At 40.2% G+C, this 23576-nt stretch overlaps 1 protein-coding gene across 3 annotated transcripts; it reads right to left on the bottom strand.

The window, feature by feature from the left end:
- Positions 1-14214: 14214 nt before the first annotated feature.
- LOC141523730 (uncharacterized) lies at positions 14215-22188 on the bottom strand. 3 transcript variants are annotated; one of them, XM_074237159.1, is made up of 3 exons: positions 22101-22188; positions 21846-21921; positions 14215-17232 (listed from the first exon to the last, which is right to left on the bottom strand). In XM_074237159.1, exon 3 carries the CDS (start codon positions 16408-16410, stop codon positions 14620-14622), a length of 1791 nt encoding a protein of 596 aa, XP_074093260.1. In that variant the 5' UTR covers positions 16411-17232; positions 21846-21921; positions 22101-22188; the 3' UTR covers positions 14215-14619. The 3 variants fall into 3 exon arrangements, with proteins under 3 accessions (XP_074093260.1, XP_074093262.1, XP_074093261.1); XM_074237161.1 differs by lacking the exon at positions 22101-22188 and having other exon boundaries at positions 14215-16417; positions 21846-22033; XM_074237160.1 differs by lacking the exon at positions 22101-22188 and having other exon boundaries at positions 14215-16435; positions 21846-22032.
- Positions 22189-23576: the final 1388 nt, after the last annotated feature.

The raw sequence follows: 23576 nt of genomic DNA, 5'->3' as shown, positions 1-23576 counted from the left end.
CTCATTTGTGAACGAGGTTAAAGAGACAGTGACTCGTATAATGGGAGACACCCCGGGATCTGATCTACTTATGAGACAATTGATTAAAGAGGGTCTTCGCCCCAAAGGGATCGCAGCCATTAGCAGCCTTCCCCCCCGACGCTTCATTAGAAGAAATTGTTGACAAATTGCTGGACATGCCCAGCGAGGATTCAATTCAAGCCTTAGTGACTGCCATGGAGAACCGGGAGGATAGCCTCCTGACCGCCCTTCGCGGTATGCAGGTGAGACCCACCTGTTTTGGGTGCGGAAAGCCAGGGCACCTCAAAGCACAGTGCAGGCAGCGGCCCCCCTCCACTTCAGTTCCGACCTGTTATTCCTGTGGAAAGCCAGGTCACATAGCCAGGTTCTGCCGATCCAAAGGGAAGTCGGGAAAAAGGGAAAGGGAGGGGCCCGGCCGCGGGCCCCCCCCCCCATGCTCTAAGACAGCGGCCCCATCACTGTGACTATCCCCGTGAGGGTTGACTATAGAGAAGGGACACAGCAGAGAGAGATCGGGCCTTGGGAAACCTCGATGATTCCCATCGAGCTAAATATTTTCCCAGCGCTCATCACAGGGGCTGAGAGATGTGTGGACTTAGTCACCCATACCCAGGTCATTTTTGGTCCCGGAAGTCCCACATCCGTAAGGGTCACAAACCCCCACCCCTTTCCCACCTTGGTAAAACAGGGCCAAGAGGTGGGAAAGGCGCTGCCCTTGCGGACCCCTCCGCTCATGTGAACTGGGTCCACCCGGTCAGCTCTGGGTGACCACTGTTAACCGTCACGGTGGAAAATCAGAAGCTCGAAGGGATAATTGACACTGGAGCCGATTGCTCTGTCATAAATAGGGGACAGTGGAGGCGCGAGTGGCCACTCCTACAGAGCCCTCAAGCAGTGACGGGGGTGGGGGGCAATAGATCTGCCATGAAAGCAGCACACGCCTTACGGTGGTCAGCTTTGGAAGAATCTGGACTCTTCACCCCACTGTGCCTACCCGACCTCCCTTATGCATTATGGGGTAGAGATATCTTGAGCCAGCTTAACCTGACACTTGCCACCCCTGATAGCCTGCGGGGAAATTAATTGGGGCCACTCTAGAGATGAGCTTTTCCCCCAGAATAACATGGATTAATAAGAAACCTATTTGGGTTGAGCAGTGGCCCCTGACAAAAGAAAAGCTCATCGCCCTCACAGACATAGTAATGACCCTCCTGCGCGAGAACAAAGTGGAACCATCCCTTAGCCCGTATAACTCCCCCGTCTTTGTCATAAAAAAGAAAGGGGGGAGTTGGAGAATGTTGATTGATCTTCGGGCAGTAAATGCCAACATGGTACCCATGGGGACCCTCCAACCTGGTCTCCCTATGCCCACTGCAGTCCCGCAAGGGTGGACTATTATAGTGATTGATGTTAAAGACTGCTTCTATAGCATTCCCCTCCACCCGGAGGACAAAGAAAAATTTGCCTTTTCCCTCCCCGCGATCAATTTCCAAGCCCCCAGTAAACGTTATCAGTTCACCGTCCTACCGCAGGGAATGGCCAATAACCCCACCCTGTGCCAGCTTTACATGGATACTCTGCTACATCCTATCAGAAAAGAATTCCCGAATTGCATGCTCATACATTACATGGATGATATCTTGATTGCAGCACCTTCTGTGACGGGGGCTCGGGCTTGCTTGCAACGCACCACCCATGTCCTCCGCAAGAAGGGGCTTCACATAGCCCCGGAAAAGGTACAGATGGATTTCCCCTATGATTACTTGGGGCATAGGATTTTTCCGGGAAAGATTAGTAGGGCACTTCCTCCGATCAACGTCGAGGGATACACTACTCTTAATGATTTTCAGAGGCTTGTTGGCGCCATACAGTGGCTGCGTCCCGCTATGCCCCTCCCATCCTCCTTAATGCAACCTCTATATGATGTCCTTAAAGGCGACTCCCATCTGTCATCCCCTAGAAGTTGGACCCCCCAGGCAAGACAGGCGCTCTCGGAAATTTTCCGCAGAACCTCTTCCTTCTTGGTTCAATACGACCCGGAGTCGCCTGTCCTCTTCCACACACTGGGGGACAGTTCCCTGGGCTGGGGATGTTTATTCCAGAGACATGGATGCCTTGAATGGCTATACCCCCGGACCACTAAGAGCATCATCCGGGACCGGTGGGAGGCCCTGGCCTTATTTTGCCTTCAGGCCTCAGAGCGATGCCAGCGTCTCTTTGGCCTCTTGCCTGTCCTCAACTTTACCCTCCCAGAGGAGGTGACCCACTCGCTAGTTGATAGATCTATCGCTTGGGCCACTGTCCTGACTACCCTCTCTCAGACCAGACTCACGCCACCTCCCGTGGTTAGAGTGTTCGCTGAACTGCACCTTTCCCGCCCGCGCCCTCTAGTGTCCCCAGAACCAGTGACCGGCCCTAATGTCTTCACTGACGCTACCAGGTTGGGCCGTGCTGTGGTCCATGACCCTGCTAGACCCGCCACCTGGATTTTTGATACCCCCTTTGACTCCACTCAGAAGAATGAACTATATGCTATACTTCAGGCTTTCTGTCTCTACAGAGACACCCCTTTTAACCTTATTACTGACAGTATGTATTGTGCCATGCTAATCCCTCGTTTAGAAGATGCCTTCATTTCCTCGACTTCTTCCATTAGCCCACTCCTTATACAGCTACAATCCTCCCTCCGTGATAGAAACCACCCCCTGTTTGTTCTTCACGTGCGCTCTCACGTTTCTTCCACCGGCCCCATATTCCAGGGCAATGCGGAGGCAGATAGGGCTCTCTTGTTAAACCTGTCCACACCTGACCAGCTGGCACATGGTAAGTATCACTTGTCATCCAGGTCGCTCCGGCGCCTATACAGCATTCCCCGGAAGGAGGCTCGCCAAATTGTGCGCTCCTGCACTTCTTGTTCTCCCTTTAGACAAGCCCTCCCCGCGGAGGGGTCTAACCCACGTGGGGACGGCCCCAATGCTCTTTGGCAGATGGACATTACTCACCTGGGTCGTAAGTACATCCATGTCTCGGTGGACACCTTCTCCTCCTTCACCTTCGCCTCTCTACAGCCAGGAGAAGCGGTTAAACACGTTCTCTCACATCTATATGCCCAGATGGCTGTCTTAGGCGTCCCCTCGGCTATCAAAACCGATAATGGGCCCGCCTACACCTCGAGAGCCTTTGCTTCCTTTTGCAAAGAATTTTCCATTTCACATTCCACCGGGATCCCTTACAATCCCACTGGCCAAGCTTTGGTAGAAAGAGCAAATCGCACACTCAAAACTACGCTCTTTAAACAGAAAGGGGGAGTTGGCAGGTCACTGACCCATTCAGACCTGTCTCAGGTACTATTTACCATGAATTTCCTACAAGTCAGGGATGACGGCACTACAGCCGCCCAGAGATTTTTCTCCCCAAAAGGACATGCTAAGAAAGAACCAACGCTCCTGCCCTCTCCCACCAAGGCCCTACCAGGCTCTAAAGTCATGTGGAGAGATGAAGAGGGAGGTTGGCATGGCCCTGTAACGGTAAAGAACAGAAGACAGGGCCACCTGTCATTTCATCCCGAGGATAAGATAGAAGAGCCAGAAAGATGGCTCCCTGTTTACAAGATAAGAGACCTTGATTAATGCCCAACCCTACGGGGTGAGAGGAATTTCTTCCTTTTTCAGGCCTTCTGATCGTCCTAGGGATCCTTGGAGGTGCTCCATCTGAAGGAAATCCGACATGGGGAATACTCCGAGTTATTCCCTCTCCCCTTCCGGTAGCACGGAACTCCCCGATCTACCCTCGCCTGCTAGTGACCAATACATCGATGGGGCTCCCTTCTGCATATATGGACCCCGCTGAAGCACCGGTCCAGAACTCCTTCTGCTGGGACCTGAACAACTCCCTATGTTTCGACATCGGGGAAGAAAATCGGTCCTGGAACTTCAACTCCACAGGGCAGAACGATTTTAACTATAGCACTGCCCCGACTGACCCCTGCGTCGGCCTTTTCCCGCAGACGACTGTCAGCCCAGCAGGGACAAAAAAGGGGACCCAGCTCCGAGGGCTTCTGGGTTGGCGACCCCTGGTGAATCAAACTCAACGGGACTTCACGATTCCTCGGTGGGCCCCTCATGTGTGGCCACAGGGGAAGACATCGAGGATCCCATACCATGGAGGGATTGCCAGATGGCGGGAGGATACCCCCTTGAGGGTGAACAAGGACGCTGATTCTGGGAATCACCCTACTTGTTGTCTGTTTCTGCCGCCTAGCTAGGCGACAGAGGGGCTATATGCTTCTTACTCAGAAAGCCTTCATGGCCATGGAGACGGGGGAGGATCCCCAAGTCTGGCTAGCCGCCATGCATGACATGTGACACCTAGGGGTAAGACGAGGTAAACCCCAAGATGGGCAACCTCTCCTAACCCAGCCACCTAAGACAGGCCCTGAGGGTGTCGGGCGCCTAGGATGGGCAAGGTCCTGGGTTGAAGGAGATGACCTAAGACAGGGTTCCTCGCCCCCGGCTATCAGAGGCCAGTAGAAATGACACCGCTTAAGGCTAACCTCAGCACCGCTTAAGGTCACACCAAGTGATAACCTTGTAAAACAGAAAGGGGGAGATGTTGAGGGCGGGGGGAAGAGGCTTGGCGGTCGCTTAGCGGGGGAAACATAATCACCTTATAAGGGAATGTTACAGAACTCGGCCCCTCATTGAGTAAGAGTTCATGGGAGGGAGGACAGAAGGGATAAAAGTGTCTGCTGAGAGGTTGGGCGAGAGCGGGGATGTGATCACAGAAGAATAAAGACTCATTATCCACCTCAGGCGCTCTGTCTGGTTCTTCCCCCATCAAAGAGTGGGGGCCGGAGGTACCCCGAAGACTCATCACGCGTTGGACTGGTGAGTAAGAGGACGGACTAGCATAAAGAAGCCGGCGTTGTAAATAAAAACCCGGCACATAGGTTCCATTTGAAAGCAAATTTCTTTCCATTACATCTGGCAAATTCAGTGGTGTAGACCTCAGTTATTGCTCTTTGAAATGATTTGATCCTTTGACAAGTGTTTCAGGTTTTTAAAACTTGTTTATGACATTCTATGGCATCATTTATCAAGCTGTTTCTTTTTTAGAGAAGTATTAGTCTTTCTGGGTCTTACATTTTATTAATATTTCATGTTTTTATTAAGATACTTTAAAATTCTGTTTTTTATATTTTGGTGCTCCAAAAGTAAAACTTAACACTGTTATTAACAATGTTAATCATTCTAAACATGTACATCCCAATAAGCTTGGATTTCAAGTTTCAGTAAGTTTTTTGAAATGCATAGACAGATTTCAGGTTAGTAAGTCACATGATATCATAGCCAAGATTCCCCGTGATATCTTTATATTTGATATATCTTGTCAGGAAGATATTAATACAGTTTTGATATCTACTTTATTCATTGGTTCAACATTATTTCAGGATTGAAATTTCAAGTCTCCAGTTTTTATTTTTCCTTGCAGTATATTAGTTCTTTTAAAATTAACAAGATCAACTGATCTTTTGATGTTATTGTATATTATTGGATAAAAATCACATGACTTGAGGAATGCATCATTCATTAGATCTATAAAGCTTGATGTTATTGTTACAAATCAAGTAAATGTGTACTAACTTTTGTAATTTAAAATTTATTAGATGCATTTTAAAGTAAAAATGAGTTTATGGCAAAGCAGAATCACAAAGATCTTAAAAAATTTGCTTGGAATCTCTGAAGTACCATCTCACACCTCTCAGACTGGACAGTATGACCAGAAATGACAATGGTCAATGTTAGAAGGGATGTGGGAAATCTGGGACACTAATACATTGCTAGTGGAGCTGTGAACTCATCCAACTTTTGTGGAGAGCAATTAGGAATTATGCCCAAAAGGCAACAAACATGTGCATACACTTTGATCCAGCAATACTACTGCTGAGTCTGTACCCTGAAGAGATGATGAAAAAGGGGAAAAACATCACTTGTATAAAAATATTCATAGCAACCCTGTTTGTTGTGGCAAAGAAGTGGAAATTAAGTAAATATCCTTCAATTAAGGAATGGTTTAACAAACTATGATATATGTATGTCATGGAACACTATTGTTCTGTTAGAAACCAGGAGGGATGGGAATTCAGGGAAGCCTGGAAGAATTTTATGAACTGATGCTGAGAAAGATGAGCAGAATCAGAAAAATGTTGTACAATCCAACAGCAGCATGAGCGTGATGATCAACCTTGATAGACTTGGTCATTCCATCAGTGCATCAATCGGGGACAATTTTGCACTATGTGCAATGGAGAATAACATCTATATCCAGTGAAAGAACTGTGGAGTTTAAACAAAGACCAAAGATTATTACCTTTACCTTAGAAAAAAACTGAACATGCAATTTTGCTATCTCTTATACTTTATTTTTCTTCCATAAGGATATAATTTCTCTTTCATCACATTCAACTTAGATCATTGTATATCATGGAAACAATGTAAAGACTAGCAGACTACCTTCTATGGGCAGGGGGTGGGAAGCACGATTAGGGAAAAAATTGTAAAACTCAAAAATAAATAAAATATTTTTTGAATGACAAAAACCCCAAAAAACCTCAAAATGAAAATAGAGTTTATGTATGAATTTAAGAAATCAATAAAAACCTAGTTACATAACAAAGGAAATAACTAAGAAAATCAAATTTCTGCAGTTTACTTCAAAGAACTGTGTTTCATTTTACATCTAAAACTATACCCTCTCTCTGGAAGTAGCTAAATATGTTTCTCTTGTAGTCCTTGGGGAACATGGTTAGTCATTTTATTGATAATATCAGTCTGCCTAAGTTTCTTGGAAATTATGCTTTTCATCATTTCTTTGTTATCTATAAAATTTTGTTATAGCCATGTATAATACTTTGATCAGTTTTTCTCCAATTCAGTTATACTTACTTAATTCTTAGTTCTGTATGATCTCACATTCAAAAAAATGTTATAAATATTTTTCTGCATGTAGGACTCTCTCTCTCTCTCTCTCTCTCTCTCTCTCTCTCTCTCTCTCTCTCTCCCTCCCTCTCACTCTCTCTCTCTCTCTCTCTCTCTCTCTCTCTCTCTCTCTCTCTCTCTTGTTCTTTCTTTGTCTCCCTCTGGGATATATTACTAGGAAAGGTATCAGTGGGTCAAAATATTTTCAGAGATTACGAAATTGGAAATGTGGTCCCAAATTGATTTGTTGAAGAGTTGAATAAATTCACAGCTCTAGAACCAGCACACCAATGTGCCTATTTTCGCAGATTCCTTCTAAAAATTGGAATTATCATTTTTTAAATCAATTTTAGTAATCTGTAGTATCTGAGGTAGAAATCCAAGGTGCTTCAATTTACACTTCTTTTATTATTAATTTATATTTTTATAAAACTATTAATAACTTAGGTTTCATTCTTTACAAACTGCTTGTTTATAAACCTTTGATCATTTGTCAGTATAGGAATAAGGATTATAATTAAAGCTTAAATTAATTACTTATATTGTATATATAAGAAACTACACCTTTATAGAGAAAGTTGCTACATTGTTGTTATTTTTTATTTTGTTTACTGTTCTATCTCAATCCTTTCTAATCATCAAAATTGAACAAAAAAAAGACAGGATAGTGGGGAGAGGGCAAATGGTGGAAGAACTTTGTGAATTAATGCACTGTGGCTGGACTTGTGGATTTGTTGAGTCTTTCTAGAAAGCAATTTAGAACTATGAAAAACAAGTAAATTGTCCAAACTTTGTAACCCAGCAATACTATAAGTATGTTTTTTCTCTAATTGATGAAAAATATATCCTATATATGCAAAAATAATAATGGTAGCTACTTTCAATGTGCCAATGAATTAGAATCTGAGTTGATGTCAATCAATGGAAGAATAACTATGTAAGTTAAATCATAAGAATATGAAGGAATATCATTGTGCTATAAAGAAGACCAGCATTTACAGGGAATATTGACATAATAAATGTAGCAGAGATGGGAGACCACTTTACAAATGACAGCAATATTGTAAAGACAAACAACACTTAAAAGATTTTGAAAAGAGATCAATTTAATAATCAACCATAAGTCCATAAAACACATTATTCTATCTCTGGATAAAGAGATGAAAGATTCAGAGTATTGATTTAATCATTTTGCTTTTAGGAAGAGTCGAAATATATAAAGAAATTCTAGACCAATCTACAATCAATGAATATTGATGCAAAAAAATTATATACAAAGAGATTACAGCAATTTATTAGTTATTATTAGGATAATGCACCATGACTAGAAAGATTTATACCAAGTATGTAAAGCTGGTTCAATATTAGGAAAACAATCTGCATAATTGCTCATATTAATAACAAAAGTTATTATATAGAAATCATATTATCCCAATGGATGATGAAAAGTCTTTTGCAAAATATAGTACTCATTTCTAATAGAGAGAGAGAACTGGAATAAATGAAATTTTCCTTAAAATGATAAGCAGTTATCCATCTAAAATCATCATATAGAATTATTTATAATGGGGATAAACTTACATCACTTCCAATAAGATCAGAATACCCATTATCACCACTAGTATCCAATATTGCATTAGAAATGTTAGCTTTGGGGGGCAGCTAGGTGGCACAGTGGATAGACCAGTGGCCCTGGATTCAGGAGTACCTAAGTTCAAATCTGACCTCAAATATTTAATTACCTAGCTGTTTGGCCTTGGGCAAGCCACTTAACCCTGTTACCTTGCAAAAAAAAAACTAAAAAAAAAGAAATATTAGCTTTGGGGAAAAGAAAAAGGAAAAGAAATTGAAGAAATTAGAATAGGCATTGGGGAAACAAAACTTTCAACATTTGTGGATGAAATGATAATATGCTTAAAGATGTCTAGAAAATCAACCAAAAAAGCTACTTGAAACAAAAACTTTAGAAAAATAGTGGGATATAACATCAACACATAAAGCATCATCATTTCTATATAAAGCCCAACAGAAAGAGATAGAAAGATAATTTTCATTTAAAGTATCTTTAGACAACATAAAATAATTTAGAATCTAACACCCAAGACTATATGAATATAATTACAAATAAAGTCAAATAAATAAAAGCAATAAAAATATGTCAATTACTAATGAGTAGGTTGTGTTAATATAATTAAAATGATAATTTTTCCTAAACTCACTTACTAATTCAATATCCTTCCAATAAAATTACCACAATACTATTTTACAGAGCTAAAAAAAAATAGTAACAAATTTCATCTGGAGTGACAAAAGATCAAGAATATTGAGGGGATAAAAAGTAAAAATGTAAAGAAAAGTAGCCTAGCTGTGACAGATCTAAAACTATATTATGAACTGGCAGTCATCAAAACTGCTATATAAGAAATAAAGAAGTGGATCAATGGAATAGATTATGTACTAGAAAATGATTATAGTAATCTATTATTTGATAAACCCAAAGACTCAAGCTTTTAGAATAAGAATTATTTGATAAAAACTTCTGGGAAAATTGGAAAATAGTATGCCAAAAGCGAAGCATAGTGCAGGATCTCACATCCTATATTAAAATAATTTCAGTATGAATACAGGATTTAGACATAAAGGATGATAGTATGAGTCTATTAGGAGAACAAGAAATAGTCTATCTAGTGGATCTATAGGAGAGCAATAATTTATGGCCATATATGAGATAGAGAACATTATAAATTGCAAAATGAATGATTTAGACTACATTAAATTAAAAAGATTTTGCAAAACAAAACAAACACAGCCAAGATTTAGAAAGAATGAAGAAAGCTGGGAAATAATTTTCACAGCTAGTGCTTCTGATAAAGAATTCATTTTTAAAATATATAGAAAACTGAGTCAAACATAAGAAGGGAAGTTAATCTCCAATTGATAAATGGTCAAAGGTTATGAACAGTCAGTTTTCAGATGAAGAAATTAATGGTATCTATAGTTATAAGGGAAAATGCTACAAAATAATTATTGATTAGATAAATGCAAACCAAGACAAGACCTAACACTATTGGCTAAGTTGACAAAAGATTGGCTAAGATGACAAAAAAAGGAAAATCACCAATTTGAACAGGGTGTGGTAAAACAGGGATTCAAATGCACTGCTGGTGAAGTTGTGAATTGTTCCATCCATTCTGTAGAGCAATTTGGAATTATGCCTCAAAAGCAGTAAAACTGTGAATATATTTTGATCCAGCAATGGTACTAATAGTTTTATATCCCAAAGGGATCATAAAAAGGAGAAAAGACCCATATGTATAAAAAGATATTTATAAGAACTACTTTTGTAGTGCCGAAGAATTGAAAATTGGGAGAATTCCCAGCAATTGGTGAATGGCTGAACAAGTTATAACAGATGAATATGGTGGACTACTATTTATTATTTTTTTTAAGAAATATGGGGCGGCTAGGTGGCGTAGTGGATAAAGCACCGGCCCTGGAGTCAGGAGTACCTAGATTCAAATCCAGTCTCAGACACTTAATAATTACCTAGCTGTGTGGCATTGGGCAAGCCACTTAACCCCGTTTGCCTTGCAAAAACCTACAAAAGAAATAATGAGTGCCTGGACTTTGGAAAAACATGGAAAGTTATGAATGAACTGATGCATAGTGAAGTGAACCCAACCAGGGTAATATTGTATGCATTAATGGCAACATTGTGAGATTCATCACTTACCATAAACTCAGTTCCTCTCAGTTCTTTGATCAATGACCAAAGACAATCTTAAGAAACCAGTTATGAAAATTAAGTATATATCCAGAAAAAAACACTGTGAAGTCTGAATGCAGAACAAAACATACTATGTTTTTTAAATTTCTTTTTTTAATTTTTCCTTTCTCAAATTCCTCACTTTTAGTTCTATTCTTTTTTATCACATGACTGTTTTACAATATGAAAATTTGCTAAACATGATTGTACATGTACAACTTTTACTATATTGTTCACTGTTATGGGGAAGGGGGAAGGAAGGAACGGAGGGTAGTCAACAAATGTGGAATGAACTTGTAATGGAAAAAATAAAGAAGAAACATTGTAAATACAATGACCAACTATTATTCCAATGGACTGAGTATGGAGAAAATAATCTACCTTTTAAACAGGAATGGAGCCACATTCACAAGTTTTGCAAATAACATGGAAATTAATTTTCCTGAGATGTTCATATTTGACTATTTTTGTTGTTCCTGATATTTGGGGATGAGAATGCAAATGTAATATATACTTGTTTAACAAAGAAAAATAAAACATTAACCACCTTAATATGGAAGAGTAAGATTTCATAGTGCTGACACTCACCAGTTGTTGAACCACCTCATTTCTTTATGATTATTGCTATTAGTAGTAGTAAATATAAACTGAATATAAGATCCTTGGTAAGTTACTTTACCTTTCAGTATCTCAGGTAACTAATCACTTGATATGGTATGTTTCAGAGAAAGTAATGATCTTTTTTGCTCCAGATAGTATCTCATTGTGGGTTCCTAACCCTGATGAAATCATAGCTTTGATTTTTTTTAAGCAGGGACTACATCAAAGTGTTGTTCAGAAATTCTAATGAGGTAATGTATGTGAAGGACTTTTTAAACTTGAAGGCATTGTGTAAATAAATGTTTTCTGTTATTATTAAAGACTGGGCAACTGTCCACTAGTTATCAGGCAGAGAATAAATAGCTCCCACTTATTAAGCTCTTTAGATATTACAAAATCCTTTCCTCACAACAACCCAATGAGACAGGAAGCACCTTAATTTAATACAAGATGGTTATTAAGTGTCAGAAACAGACCTGAAATCTATGCCTTCTGGCTGTAAGGTTTTCACTTTATCTTCCACCCTATATCACTTAGTAGCTTTAGCTATGTTGCCATTCCTCTGACTAAATAAGTTGCAAATTAGGAAAGGTATAGTGGTGTAATATAAACAGTCTGTTAGCCAGATAAATGAGTTGTTGGGCTAAGGTTTTTTTTTTTTAAAAATTTGTATGAAAGGTTATGAAACCTCATCATTTCTAATGCATGGCCAGTAAACTTTAACTTCTAAGAAAACTATAAAACCAGGTTAAGAAGTTATTTAGACTTTAAAAAAAGAAGCACTTATTACATCCCCACTGTATGTCCTGTATTTTGCTAAGCACAAAGGGTATAAAGACAAGAGGATACAAAAATGAAACATTCCTGAATATCAGGTCCTTTTAAACCACTCAGTAAGAACTGTGATAGATGAGTTCCTGAAAAATAAGAAATATATACATATATATATTTTGTATATATTTATATAGATTAATATATGTGTATGTGTATATGCTGTATATCATAAATATATGTGATATATATATATATATAATTTGTACAAAACTACAAAAGAGATACAAACTGAGGCTGTTAGGTGGAATAGTGCAGCATGCTTGACTTAGGATTCACAAGTATCTGTCCATGAATATTTCCTTGACACAACTAACTGTGTGACTCTAGTTAAGTCACTTAATTTCTTTCTGACTTTCTTTATCTGTAAAATCACTTTGGTAATAGTAGCTATTTTTCAGGGTTATTGTGGGGTTTAAATGAGATAAAATATTTAAAATCCTTTGAAACTTTAATGTACTATATTTTGTGATTGTTGAGTCCTAAATCAGCCTTCTCCAACACTTCATGACCCCTTTTGGAGTTTCCTGGCAAATATATTAGAGTGGTTTGTCAATTCCTTCTGCAGCTCATTTTGTAGAAGAGAAATTGAAGCAATCAGAATTAACTTGCCCAGGGTCACGCAGCTGTTAAGTGTCTGAGAATAGATTTAAACCCAAAAAGATGAGTTTTTCAAGGCCTGGCATGCTATCCACTGTATCACCTAACTACTTCATATATGCTATTTACATTCTATCTATTTACATTGATCACAGTTTTGGAAGGTACTAGCGCCTTTAGATTGGAAAAGGCTTCACATAAAAGATAGCACATGAACTGAATCTTGAAGGAAACTAGAATTTCTAAGACGTATAAATGAGGGAGGAGCTCATGTTTCTATCTCATGAGTGACAATCATTGCCTAATCACAGATATGAAAAGTATAGTGCTCTCAATGAGGAACTGTGAGAAGGTCAATTTTCCTGTGCCACAAAGTGTACAAAGAAGAGTAATGTATAATTAACTAGGTTGAAAGATTTTTAAATGCTAAAAACTAGGAGCATACTTTATGTTCTTTATCAACAGCAAAAATTTAAAATGATCTTATTCTTCTTTAGTTCCTAGAGGTAGTGTTTAGGTACTGGGAATGTTGTCATCTTTCATTCCTTCCAGGTGAATCTTGAAAGTTTTCTCACATCTAAGAGGAAAGATCAGTATATCCTGGTTTATAAGGTTAAATCAGAAAACAGCATTAATCACTATGACTTCTTTCATTCTCAATGATTACTGATTATTTTCTTTGAAAATAAAATCAAATATTTTTCATATGACTAAAATGCCTATGATTCATGTGTCTAGGAACATAGTATAAAGCACACTAGATTTGCCAGTTTAGATCAATTTTATGAAAACAATTTAAGAACAGGATAAAATCAAATCAAGTCCAAATTAAGAACTTTACTATTTCAAGACCTGAGTTTTACTTTCAGAAACAATAACTACAGCAATAAGAACTACTCCCTCAAATCAGAAACCATATATCAACACATTATTCATCATTGCAGCAGTTATGAAGTTCAGGAAGGTATCCTGAGAAATGGCCTTCATTGAATTTGATTCTGATGATATCATTGATTGGTTATCAAAAACTAAAACTCTGACTTCCTAAAAACAATGGAAAGTATTCAGACCAGAAGAAATTAATAATCATTGGTTCAAATTCTTCATAATGGCACATGAATTACTTTATATTAATGGCAAGATCCTTTATCAGTTTCCATTCATTCTTAAATTTGATTCTATCTACTGAAATACAAGATAACACATATCAAAAGAGAAGAAAACCTGTATCCCTTTCAAATATAGGAAACTGCATGATTATTTAGTTTACATAATGAAACGTGCACCTTTGAAACATGCACCCAAGCACCTGCTATTGCCTTGAGAATGAGCCTAGCCGCGGGCTTACCTCTCTCCGAGGTCTTTGGGTGCACTCCGGCTTCCGCCCTGGGGGATGGGAAGGAAGTTCACAGCCACACACGAGCCTGGTTTACAACAGCAGCATCTTTATTCATGAACAGCAGAAAATGGCCCCCCGAACTTTTGCACAGCGCTCTTTTATCCAGTAACCCTTTCTTCCCGGGGTACATGCTCCTCCCAAGTTCCAACCCATGGGCGGAACCACATCCTGTTAGCGAAGCCGTCCCAGTACCCTATAAGATACCTTACAAGGCAGGTTCAGACTTCCAGGGGTCTCACGGCCCAGGTCATATGACCTTCATGGGTGGCCCCGGTCCAGAGCTTCCCCTTACAATTCCCCCTTTTCGTTAACAACAGGGGGGGTAAAAGGTGACAAAGGAAAAAGGTCTCCTTTGAATCGTTCCAGGGTTATCTTAAGAAAGGACAAAAGGCATTTCAAGAAAACGGGGACAAGGCAGCACAATATTAAAAGTAAAGTAAGAGTAGGCAGGAGAGACTGAAAGAGAGTCGTAGGATTGAGTTTTTTTTGAGACCCTCTATAATTTTTTCAGCCACATGATTAGGAGTAAGATCATCATATGATGCTTTGTTTATATAGTCGGCGATCTGAATCAATTTTGCAATCTCAAAAGTTATGTTATTCTTATTGAGACCATGAAGGTGAGCCCGTATCTCATTCCATGCAATTTGAGATTCATTATATACAGCTCTTGTTAAGCAAAAGGAGGTGTATCTATAATCACATCTCAGTTTTTGTTGTAATTCTAAAGAATACGCCTTTTCTAACAGGAGGGAAGTGGCTGTCTGTAACTCTACAATAGCAGAGAGCAGTTGCTTATCTATAACAGCTTGATGTTTAAATCCAAGTGAAACATTTTTCATGAGACTATGTAGAGATTGGGCTTGTACAATACTGTTCTGAGCATTAGATATAGATAAAGCCAAAGCAGAAGAGGCCAAAATAGCCTCTACAAGAAGAGTGATCCCTAGTACAACACAACTCACACATCTTTTCTTTCTTCTAAGAGTAGATAATTGATTTTGCAGAGTATCTAAAATCTCCTCACCTTTGTTAGGGTACCAATGTTCCTCTTTTACCACCGTAAAGGCGTAATGAGGTCTTGTTACAATATATACCTTCGAGTCTAGAGGAAGGGAACCATTCAGGCAGGTAAAAAGCTTGCAGCTAACACAGGTGAGGTTATAAACTGATGTTGATGCGTGATGTTCCTGGATAGAGGAAGCATTACCTGGATCCACCATGAACAAAAACCTATTTCCCACACAAACAGTGCCAGACAATGCAATGTTATTAGTCACATCAGGCACACCTGTCACTTCAGGCATCCCTTGAACAGCTACACCACCTATTGCGGCTATCACCTTTTCCAATCCTGCTACTGTAGTACTGCTTGGGGAATGAATATATGTCGGTAAGGGATACCCAGGAGATTCCTGATCTGGAATGTACTCAGAGGTGTAGTGACAAGATGTCAATGCCTCTGAGTGATTGTAATAGCGGACAGTAGTCTTTGCACATTGATGAGTATGGCATGGTGTGTAAGGCAGAAAACCTGGAAATCTGGCTAATTTTGTCAAATTTCTCTTGGCGTTTAGGTCACAGAAAGGGTAAGGTAATGCAGTAGAAGCAGTTGACCATGTCTGGTCAGGGTTGTCAGGGTCTAATACCCAATTATATAAATGAAATCGTCTAGGGTTCCCCTTATCCCCTAGAACCATAAGTTTATTTCTCAGGTCTGGGCACCAATTGGGACTGGAACTGTTTTCTGCATAAGTGAAGTGCCACCCGTTATTTGACCAAATCCCCTCGACCCACTTATGTACACAAAATGGAAGTCCATATACGAGTCCTGTGAAGTTGAACCCTTCATATGAATCAGTGTCTTGTTTTAACACAGGTTGACCTGAACCAGGAAACATTAATGACAAGTTCCCATACAGAAGAAACTGAGGCATAGGGTCAGTCCAAGATAGAGCTTTCAGCCATGGTGGAGAGGGGATGAAAGCCCAATACTTTTGATCAGTAACCGTCATTCCAATTGTCGCGCCTAAGTTGGCGAACAGCATCGTCAAACCCAATGTCATTTCAGTCCTTTTTCTGCACACCTGTAGCCTCCTTTCTCGTCTCAGTCTTGCTCGTTTCAGTCCTCTCTGTCCTCTCCTTGTCTTTCTGCGCCGTAGTGACTTCTCGGACCCATTTGATTGGCACCCAGACTTCTTCTCCATCTGGTCCATCTTCGGGCTGTATGGATAGAAAACCCTGTCCTCTGAATCGTACTATTCCAGGGCCATGCCAAACACCCTCATGATCTTTCCAGTACACTTTTGTGCCTGGAATACATATAGTAGGGGTGTGTGAGATTTTTGCCATATCTGTGCCCTGTGACTGTGGATGAGTAAAAAAGACCATGGCAGGAACCAAACCCTCCTCAGAAATGGATAAAAAATTATGGGTATAGAGGGCTTGTGCCAGGCGTGCCTGCAGAGAATTCTTTATGCCCGGGGAAATTCCCCCTTTTTGTTTTTCAAGAAGGGTCTTTATAGACCTGTTGGCACGTTCTACTATGGCTTGGCCAGTAGGATTATAGGGAATACCAGTGATATGTCTTATAGAAAATTCAGAGCAAAACTGTGTAAAGGCATGTGATTTATAGGCTGGACCATTATCAGTTTTTATAGATTCGGGAACCCCGAAAGAGGAAAAACAAGTAAGAAGATGGATAATAACTGACCTCACTGTCTCCTTAGGTTGGACAGTGGCCATAATGAATTTGGAGTATGTGTCCACACATACATGTATCAAATATCTAGTATAGTGGGTTACATCCATTTGCCAGAGTGCATTAGGGTAGGCACCCCTGGGGTTAACAGCCATTTCCTTAGGTCTGGGAAAAAAAGGGACACAGGCAGAGCATCTTTTTACTATAGCTCTGGCCTGCTCTCGAGAAAGGCCAAAGAGATGTCTTAATCATCTGGCAGATAGGTGGTATTTAGAATGTGCCATAGAGGCTTCCTTCTGCAACGGGCAAAGTAAAGCTTTGTCAACGACGTCATTTCCTGCAAAAATAGGACCAGAGGAGGACACATGTGAACGGACATGAAGAACATAGACAGGAGAGGTCCTTTGCAATAGTAAGGTCTGAACTTTGTAGAGCAGAGGGGAAATAGCAGAAGAGCGAAGATTGAGCTGAGCTTCAGGAAGATTGTGAAGAGAAATAGCACAGTAGAGGCTATCTGTGATAAGATTAAAGGGTTCATATTGTAATAGTTGTAGAGCAAAGATTATAGCTTGAAGTTCATTTTTCTGAGCAGAAGAATATTCAGTTGGGAAAACTTTCAAGATTTTTCTGGAAGGAACATAGACAGCTGCCCGGTTCTTTTTTGTAGCATCAGTAAAAACATTAGGGCCTTCCACAGGGGACAGAGCAATAACAGATGGGGGACGTGACAGTGGAAGTAAAGTCCATCCCCGAAGGGGAGGTGGTAAAGGAAGCGAAACAACAAAACAAAGGCAGAGTAGAGAAGCCCACTCGGGGATTTCTTCTGAAAACGAGCGTAAAGAAAGCTCCGAAGCAGCAAGATTTAGAACAGGATATCGACCATACAAGAGTAAGGAACGTTCTGCAATAGAGAGGAAAAAGTTGGCTAGCATTTTCCATTTATTTGGTAAAATGCGTTTTTGTTTCTCAGGATAGAGCCACTCCAACACCCCATGCATTTGGTATAGACAGCCAATCGGGGTATCATCCATTAAAATGGTGGCATATATGGGCTCTTTTGGATCCTGTAGAACCACAACCGATGTAATTTTTTCTAAAATACTATCCATCTGTTTTTTGGCCAAAGGAGTCAAACTCCTAGGGGAATTCAGTGATGAGTCCCCTCTCAAGATATCATAAAGAGGATGCATCTGGGAATCTGGAATAGGAATTACTGAGCGCATCCATTGTATAGCTCCTATTAATTTTTGAAAATCATTTAAGGTTTTCAGTCCCTTTAAATTTATTTTTGGAGAAACACGGGTGACAATGTTTCCCTCTAATATATGCCCTAGGTAATTGTACGGTTGTGTAAGTTGAATTTTTTCTGGCGCCACCTGTAGTCCGTAGAGCTGTAGAGCATCAGTAACCCTTTGTAATATTTGCAATGTTTGTTGGCGTTGGGGAGCAGCTATAAGTACATCATCCATATAATGTATGATTGTAACCTGTGGCTCTGAATCTCTTATAGGTTTTAAAATATTATGGACATATTGTTGGCACAAGGTGGGGCTATTAGCCATCCCCTGGGGAAGGACACAAAATTGGTATCTTTCAAAGGGTTCTTGGAGATTTCTAGAAGGGACTGAAAAAGCAAATTTATCTCTATCTGAAGGATGGACAGGTATGCTATAAAAACAATCTTTTATATCAATCACAGCCAGGTGAGAATCCTTCGGTATGGCTGTGGGGCTGGGCAGTCCTGGTTGTAAAGGACCCATAAGTACCATAGCTTCATTGACTTTTCTAAGATCAATGAGCATCCTCCATTTGCCTGTTTTCTTTTTTATAACAAATAAAGGTGAATTATAAGGACTTAAAGAGGGTTCTATTCTCTTAGACTGAAGTAATTCTGCTACTATATCTTTTAAAGCAGTGAGCTTTTCAGGCGTTAAGGGCCATTGATCAACCCACACAGGGGTTTCTGTTTTCCATTGAATAGGGGGACAGCTCACTTGTTCAATGACCCCAACAAGTTTAAATGTTCAGGGGTGGTCACATGCAAATTTAGTGCTGAAATGAGGTCTCTTCCCCATAGTGCATAGGACAATCCTGTAATTTGCAATGGTTTAAAAAGTCCTGAATGTCCTAGACAAAACCACTGTAGATATCTTGCAGATCGCAGGGCACCTTGGCTGCCTCCCACCCCCAAAATTGTTATTGGATCTGCTAGAGTCGGCCAATCACCCCATTGATCTATATTGATACAAGAATTATCTGCCCCTGTATCTATCATCCCCACGACCTTTTTTCCCTGTACCATTACTTCTAACATAGGTCTTGCCAACTCTATCTTTGTACACCAATTGATATTTACTTCATGCCCGCCTTGTAATCTTGTCCCCTTGGCTATAGGTTTCCCTGGGTCAATCGGAATTGGGATATTATGTAAGTTTGAAACAAGAATAGTCTTCTTATTAGCCAGAATAACTTGAGAAGGGACATTTAGGAGGTGGTTAGTTTCCAAACCAGTTACCAATCTATCATAAGGTTGTCCCTCTATTTCTATTTCCTTATGAGAGTACGGTTCCGTGAGAAGGGTTGTGTGACTACTAGGGTATATAAAGGTCATTGAGTCTTGCTTTATATGTTTCACTGTGTTACTAGTGTCTTGCAATCGGGTTTGAGAGTCCTGGTTCCCAGTACCTTGTGCCCTGTGCCTCGTGCCCTGGTCCTCTATTGTGTTTGTTGTTCGGGGCCTCTCTTGTGAAAAGGGAGGCCCCTCCCCCCCGTTTCCCTGAAGGGTCCCCTTCTTTGCTCGGCAATCTTTCGCAATATGTCCCACCCTGCCACAGTAAAAACATCTAATAGGCCTTTTCACTTTGCATTGTCCTTTGAAATGCCCAAGTTGGCCACATTGAAAACATCTTTTTTGAGTAACTACCATAACACTCTTCACTGTGTTAGCCAATTCAGCAATGGCACTTTGTGAAGTGTTAGCCGTGTCGGCCAATTCAGCAATAGCACCTTGCATAGCTTGTACAGGATCATTGATGGGGGCATCTATCAATTTATCCAATATTTGATCTATAGTCGCATCCTTTCCTAAATTCCCAATAAGTTGCTGATATGCGGGCCTTAATCCCTCTCTAACCAATTGAGTAGTAAGCATTTCAGCCCCCGGTCCTGTGCCCATGGTTCTTTTTACTGTTTCAATGACCCTGCTTAAGAAATCTGCAGGGTTCTCGTTTGGCCTTTGTTTCAAATTTGAAAACTTTTCCCTCATTTTCCCTGGAGGATCCAGGCGAGACAAGGCCTGTGACCATATATATGTAACAGCATCCCTAAGAGGTTTGTCATAATTTATTTGTTGGTCAGGGTTAGAAAAGGGACCTTCACCCATGGCCAGATCAAAATTGCGCTGTTCCTGCCCAGGGACGTGCATTCCCTTCAGATATTTTTCACACTCCCTACGAACAAGTACTACATATGTAACATACTGTCCGGGGGATAAGACTGCAGACATAATTTCCTTCCAATCATTTGGAGTCCAAGGAGTAGTCATGGTAGCATTAGTAATTAACTGCCTAACATAAGGAGAAGCAGGACCATACTCATTAACAGCTCTCTTTATCTCTTTAATCAGTAGGAATGGTAGTGGTTTGTGTTCAGCTATTTCATTCCCTTGGGGGTCATAGCTAATCTCCAAGGGACATAAAACTGGCGGAAAGCCCCACTCTTCCAAATCTGGCCTCTCTCCCTCTTCAACTGCTACTCTAATGCTCTTTTTCAAAACACTCTCAGGTTCTGTCATAGTTGGCTTCATAGAAAACGTTAGTTTCTGAGTACTCTTAGGTTCTGTCTTAACTGGTTTCGCGGAAAATGTCAGATAAGTTCTCCCTTTCGAAGAGGTGCCTGAACCAAGGGGAGTTGGATGAAAAAGGGAATTAGAAGTAGGGAGAGGCGCATCCCTTATCCGTAAAGAAGTAGAAGTTCTCACTGGAGCAATAATATTTTCGCTCACTAGATGGCGCTCCGACCCTAAGTTTACATTCTTTAATTGGGTCTCCGCCTCTTTCTCCGACCCTAAGTTTACATTCTTTAATTGGGTCTCTGCCTCTTTCTCCGACCTTGAGTTTACATTCTTTAATTGGGTCTCTGCCTCTTTGTACTCCCTGTGCCATGATCCCACTTCCTCCCCCAGGTTTTTCCCACGGGAACGCAACTGTTCCCCATGCAGTCTCGAGCCCCCACTATGGGCCATATCCTCCCTGAAAACTGTTTTAGATCTATCAAAACAGGCTATCTCTTCTCTGGGAGTTCTCTCACTGTCCTGAGTCCGCTGCAACTCCTTCCAGGGGTATAACTGAGTCTCTTTCTCTTCTACCTCTTCATAACTACACTCAGATTGATCATCTCTTTCTGACCCACACAAGGAAGGTCCTACCTGGCATGAGCATGGCACTTTCACCTTTATTTCTTCTGGTTCTTCTAACAATGTGCTAATGACCTTATAGAATTTAAAGTCCATGGGGGTAACAAATTCAGGTTCAGCCTGGTGATATGAGCTCATTTGCTGTCCTACTACCCTCCAACCTTTGCCATCAATTCCCGAATGTTCCACCCACGGGGAAATAACAAATAACTTTTCCACAAATTCCTTGCATTGCCTTAGGTGGGGTTTTAACCCATTCTTTTTACATAATTTGTACAGTTTGCAAGCTAAAACTCCCTTTTCTTCAGGCTCCACCACCGGAAGACTAATATTCTTCCCCATCTTGAATATATATTCAAGACTGTGTGTGGCTCCTCTTAACTAGACCAGCTAGCTAAGGTCGGCTACGACTCAGATTCTCCTCAGCATGCAGTGCTTTTGTGTCCCTGTTCGGGCGCCATGTGAAACGTGCACCTTTGAAACATGCACCCAAGCACCTGCTATTGCCTTGAGAATGAGCCTAGCCGCGGGCTTACCTCTCTCCGAGGTCTTCGGGTGCACTCCGGCTTCCGCCCTGGGGGATGGGAAGGAAGTTCACAGCCACACACGAGCCTGGTTTACAACAGCAGCATCTTTATTCATGAACAGCAGAAAATGGCCCCCCGAACTTTTGCACAGCGCTCTTTTATCCAGTAACCCTTTCTTCCCGGGGTACATGCTCCTCCCAAGTTCCAACCCATGGGCGGAGCCACATCCTGTTAGCGAAGCCGTCCCAGTACCCTATAAGATACCTTACAAGGCAGGTTCAGACTTCCAGGGGTCTCACGGCCCAGGTCATATGACCTTCATGGGTGGCCCCGGTCCAGAGCTTCCCCTTACAACATAAAACACTCACAAAAAGAAATCTGTAAATATTTAGAATATAAGATATTGCTCAAACAAATGGTGAAGCAACAAGTCCCAAGAATTTAAAAATCCTGTAACTATTCTGTAGCTGTTCTATAATAACCCAAAATACTATTACATTTATGTTGACTTTGTTGGTTATAACAAAATCTTTAATTCGGTTTCATGTACTTCAAGAATATGAAACAGGTTTCAAGTACAGTAAGAATGCTATCATGTGTTATATTCACACAGAAAACTCTCTTCAATTTTAGGTATATTACCAACACAATGACAAGTATAATTTATGTAAAATATGACTTTTTTCAAAGTAACTAGTTGGTCTAATGGACAGAACATTCGGTTAAGGCAAGAATACCCATCTTCCTGTGTGCAAATTTGACTTCAGACACTTACTAGTTTTATGACCCTGGACAAGTCACTGTTTATCTCAGTTTCTTAATGTAAGAGGAATTGGAGATGGATATGGCAAACCATTACAGTATCTTTGCCAAGAAAATCCAAAATAGAGTTATGAGGACTCAGAAAGCTGAAAAATAGCTGAATAAAAATATTTGACCTTTTCCAAGCAAAACTTTTTTTTACGAAGATTTTATTTATGAGTTAGAAAAAGTTGTAAGTAAATTCATATGGAGAAACAAAATGTCAAGAATTTCCAGGGATTCAATGGAAAAAAGTGCAAAAGAAGATGGCTTAGCCTTACCAGATCTAAAATTATATTATAAAGCATCAGTCATCAAAACTGCGTGGTATTGCCTAAGAAATAGAGTAATGGATCAATGAAATAAACTAGGTACAATAGCAGGAAATGATTATAGTAAATTGCTGTTTGATAAACCCAAAGAGTCCAGCTATTGAGGTACAAACACTCTCTTATACTTTATCTCTTATACTTTATTTTTCTTCAATAAGGATATAATTTCTCTCTCATCGCATTCAACTTAGATCAATGTATAACATGGAAAAAATGTAAAGACTAACAGACTGTTTTCTGTAGAAGTGGGAGAAGGGAAGCAAGATTAGGGGGAAAATTGTAAAACTCTCATTTTAAGGATTTTATTTCCTTTAATTAGTATCTGTGTTTTCTTTTCCATTTGATTATTTTTACTTTTAATAGTTGATTTCTTTGGGCAGTTTTTCATGGTTTTCCCATATGATGTTCATTTATTTTTTCCATTTTTTCTTCTATCTCTCATCTTTGCTTTTAAAATTCTCTTTTATAAGTTCTTTGATGATCTTTTGCATTTGAGTCCAATTTAAAAACTGTTTTGATACTTCCCCTGTGCATAATTTTTCATTGCTTTCTTTTTCAAATATGGCATTGCTGTCATCTTTGTCTGTAAAATAGTGTTCTATAGCGA

Source organism: Macrotis lagotis, chromosome 5, assembly GCF_037893015.1.
Source record: "Macrotis lagotis isolate mMagLag1 chromosome 5, bilby.v1.9.chrom.fasta, whole genome shotgun sequence".
Classification (NCBI taxonomy): Eukaryota; Metazoa; Chordata; class Mammalia; order Peramelemorphia; family Peramelidae; genus Macrotis; species Macrotis lagotis.
Note: the sequence above shows the minus strand (reverse complement) of the source record. Positions and strands in the feature narration are given on the sequence as shown.

Bases quoted from the DNA above. Each gene is read 5' to 3' on its own strand.
- LOC141523730 (XM_074237159.1), bottom strand. From the start codon at position 16,410: ATGGACCAGATGGAGAAGAAGTCTGGGTGCCAATCAAATGGGTCCGAG.